Raw genomic sequence first — 4,006 nt, 5'->3', positions numbered from 1 at the left:
TTCATAATCTGACCAGCAAACACTTTCTGCTGTAGATATTTTATGTTTCTTTTCTACGTTTTAATTAGAGTGAGGTGTTCTCAAACTGAAGTTTGTTTGCTTCTCTTTCCTTTATTCTGGTCAGAATCAGTTGCATCTACTGATTGTATCTAGTTGTCGGTTTTTACAATATAGCTCAATGCAGGAGAATAAGAAAACAAGAAAGCAAATACATAATTAGCATACATAATATAATAAAGCAAATACATAATGTAGCATAATTGTTGATGCCTTCTTTCTCAGCTCCGTCAGAGTATTATATCACTGGCCTTTTTGTTATATTATGTAAATATCTAGTGTTTACCTGCAGCCACTCTATTATGGTTGGCGACTTTCTAAGTCAACAACTTCATCACATTTTTATCCTTGTTTCCGTGTCATATTTTACTATATGGAATAGCTAAAAAACTACAGTGCATGTTTTACAGTTAAGATGGAAAGCATGCTAAAAAAGTATGTTCAGGATTCAAAGATAGAGATTCCTTTATTGAAGGCAGCTTTAAAGACTACTACACCAGCTGAATTACTAAAGCTGCTACTAACCATCATAAATGACTCATGCACAGCTGTAATGATAGCTATAGAGAAAGACCACACAGAAACATGTTGTCTGCTCCTCTATCCCCTTAAAGGAATAGCAGACAAGTTGCTCTGGAAAAAGAGGGAAACTGATGGGCGTACAGCTTTACACATTGCTGCATCGAAAGGAGACAGTAAAAGTGTAAAGATGCTGCTAGACACAGTCAGTGCTGAAAGGAAATATGAGTTTGCCGTGGAAAAGGGTAAATTTGGTAGCACATCTATAGCTTTGGCTGCATGGTGTGGAAAGAGTGAGTGCATAGAATCTATCCTTAACTATTTCTCTTCATCTCAGAGAAAAAAACTATTAAAAAAACAGAACGATCGCCTCTACACTGCACTACATAATGCGGCACATAAAGGAGAAAGAGATGCTCTTGAGGTCATTTTACAATCCTTGCCTCCTTCATCCGTGTCTTCTCTCCTTAGCATGAAAGATATAGACAAAAGGACGCCAATAGAAATTGCTGAGCTTAGGGAAAAAAAGGAAACAGCAGAGCTCCTGAAGAGATGGGAGAAACAGCCAGTGACAGAAGGTAGGATTGTTACACAGTGTGATACCAGCTACTCACATGATCTGCTCTACTTTTTAACCCGCTCTAGTCCATAGTATATGTTGTAACAAATCTGATAAAAGTCACATCTACTATACTCTAGCTTTTGCTGTATCAAAAAGATCAGTCATTTTGTGTTACATGCATCTGCCATTCATTTTTATTGCTTGCTGTGCTGTAGCTTTAGCTGACGCGCAACAGCCAATAACATCACAAAAGGAAAGTGACCACAAACTCTCAGGCATCCAGAAAAGTTCTGAGCAGCAAGCAGGAGGTAGCTTTAGTGTAAATATATTAGTGTTCCGCTGTCAGTGTAGTAATGAGGTAGAAAAGTGATTAATAGAAAGGAGGTAACTTCTAGTATGAATATCTTATTAGTCCATTGTGGAAGTAGTACTGAGAGAGATGTTGGATACTTCTATAATTGAAAATGCATATTAAAGTCTTCTTATGCAGGTCAACATACTTCTAAGTATCAATTTGTATCACTCCTGCTGTGTTTGATAACTGCAGGTCTTAACATGTATCAGTAGGTTCTTTTCCTCATTCACTATGTTGTAGCTTTACCTGATGTTCAGCAGCAGACAATAGTAGTACAAAAAAAATTGAACAAAAATTGTTATTTCTTACTATGCTATAGCATTGGCTGACGCGCAACAACCGATAACATCACAAGAGGAAGGTGAGCATAAACTCTCAGTTCTACAGGAAAATTCCGCGCAGCAAGCAGGAGGTAGCTTTTTATGTAAATACATGTATCTTATTGTTCCCTGTCAGTGTAGTAATGAGGTAGAAAAGTGATTAATAGAAAGGAGGTAACTTCCAATATGAATATCTTATTAGTCCATTGTGGAAGTAGTACTGAGAGAGATGTTGGATACTTCTATAATTGACAATGCATATTAAAGTCTTCTTATGCAGGTCAACATACTTCTAAGTATTAATTTGTATCTCTCCTGCTGTCTTTGATAACTGCAGGTCTTAACATGTATCAGTAGGTTCTTTTCATCATCTGCTGTGTTGTAGCTTTGCCTGATGTTCAACAGCAGCTAATAGTAGACCTTATAGAAAAGGAAATAGAACGAAAAGTTTCAACTGTACAGGAAAATACCGAACAGAAAGATTTAGCCTCACAGAAGGAAAGTCAGCTGAAACTTTCAGCTCTGCAGAAAAGACTAGATAAAAGAACCAATGATCTTCAGCGTGCAGATGAGCAGACGACTAAGGGTATGTCTTGTTCTTAACACAAAGAAGGTTGGCTATCATGCTCATTCCCATTATCCAAATACTGTTATCTTGATCAAATAAAAATAGGACCTAAGCTGTTAAACTATTGTTGTATCTTGTAGCCTTAGAAGAGGCTCAACAGAGTATTAGTAATCTGCAGAAGAAAACTCAGCTGAAAATATCAGCGTTACAGAGGGAGAGTCAGCAAAAAGCTGATCAGCAAGCTAGAGGTAACTTCTCATGTGAATGTTTTACCAGTCTATTGCTAGTATAATACAGATGATGAAAGGAGCTAGATACTTATATAATTGACAACACATATCAAAAACTTGGTATACAGGTCAATGGATAGCTAAGTATCAATGTGTCCAGTACCAACTGTGATTGTCAAATAAAAGCAACAACACCATGACATATTTAATAGCATGTTCTATTTTTATTCCCCTTTTGTAGCATTGGTAAATGCTCGACAACAAGCAACCATACTCCAGAACAAAAGTGAGTGGAAGTTTTCATTGCTACAGGAAGAGGTTAGACAGCAAAGAGCAGGTACTTTAATTTTATCCATGTTTAGCTAGACATGTAACTCTTTACCTACGGTCTTGTGTCAATAGTACCCTTGATTGCCAGTAGCCTATAAATTGCCCACTAGTACTATATACTAGCTGTGGTATCACTCTAATGGTCTGGCTATTTATGATCGTTATGAACCAATCATTGTTAACTCTTGATAACTTTATGAGAATATTTTGATGCTGCTAGAATTTCATAACATGTGAGAATTTACAGGATTTGTTCAGAGTGTGAAGTTAAATGACTTACAATCAAATGGCAGCAGTTCGACTTTTAGACTAACTTAAGTAGATTGATAGAGGCAGTACTTATGAGTTTTTCATTAAAACGCTAATCCGTGAATAAGATATAATCTTGCTTTTATATTAATTATAACGGAAAAAATATGTTTATTTACTGTAGATATGGTTGCCGTGAAGAAGAGGCTGGAACAACTTACCATGCACCTGCAGGCTCCAGGCGATACGAATTCTACCGGTAATCAATATCACGATCCAGACAGTTAACACCAACATCTTCTTTTATCTGGATATGAATTGTGTTCAAGTGTTTTTCTATTACATAAGCAAAGAGCAAGTCATAATTTTTTTCCTCTTTCCACCTGAGTATTTACGCACCACTGGTTGTACATACAAACACTCCCGGTGACCATTCTTTTATTTGTATACAATTTTATTTGATTATATCACTATTATTTACATAAATAGTAAAGCTTGATTCTTTTTTCACTTGAGTATTTAAATAAATGGCCAAACTGTTATCATACTGGACCACAGTGAATGATTCAGCGGAAATTGAGCCAATAACTGCAAGGTGTTCTCTGAGCAGTTAATCAAGTTTCTTGCAAAAAAATTTGAGCTAACCCTACAGATTACGTAGAATAATGTTGAGCTATATTATCTTTTTAGGTTTCCAAACACCTTGGAAGTTTATTTTTACATGAGAGACAAAGTGAATCAAGCAATAGCTCAGAAAGGGAGAAACCATTACACCGTAAACATAACAATAAATTTATTCAACCAGCTGTCTGAATT

General features: G+C 36.1%; 1 protein-coding gene across 1 annotated transcript; it reads left to right on the top strand.

Annotated features, from left to right (window-relative positions):
* Positions 1–472: 472 nt before the first annotated feature.
* On the top strand, positions 473–3,449 carry LOC137409996 (early endosome antigen 1-like; the record flags this gene model as incomplete). Its single annotated transcript, XM_068095623.1, has 7 exons — positions 473–1,154; positions 1,354–1,446; positions 1,813–1,905; positions 2,199–2,399; positions 2,522–2,629; positions 2,853–2,948; positions 3,375–3,449. Coding segments are annotated over exons 1-7 (1,348 nt in total), but the record flags the coding sequence as incomplete, so codon positions are not given.
* Positions 3,450–4,006: the final 557 nt, after the last annotated feature.

Source organism: Watersipora subatra, unplaced genomic scaffold (assembly GCF_963576615.1).
Source record: "Watersipora subatra unplaced genomic scaffold, tzWatSuba1.1 SCAFFOLD_306, whole genome shotgun sequence".
In the NCBI taxonomy this organism is placed as follows: domain Eukaryota; kingdom Metazoa; phylum Bryozoa; class Gymnolaemata; order Cheilostomatida; family Watersiporidae; genus Watersipora; species Watersipora subatra.
This window is presented reverse-complemented; position numbering and strand designations above follow the sequence as displayed.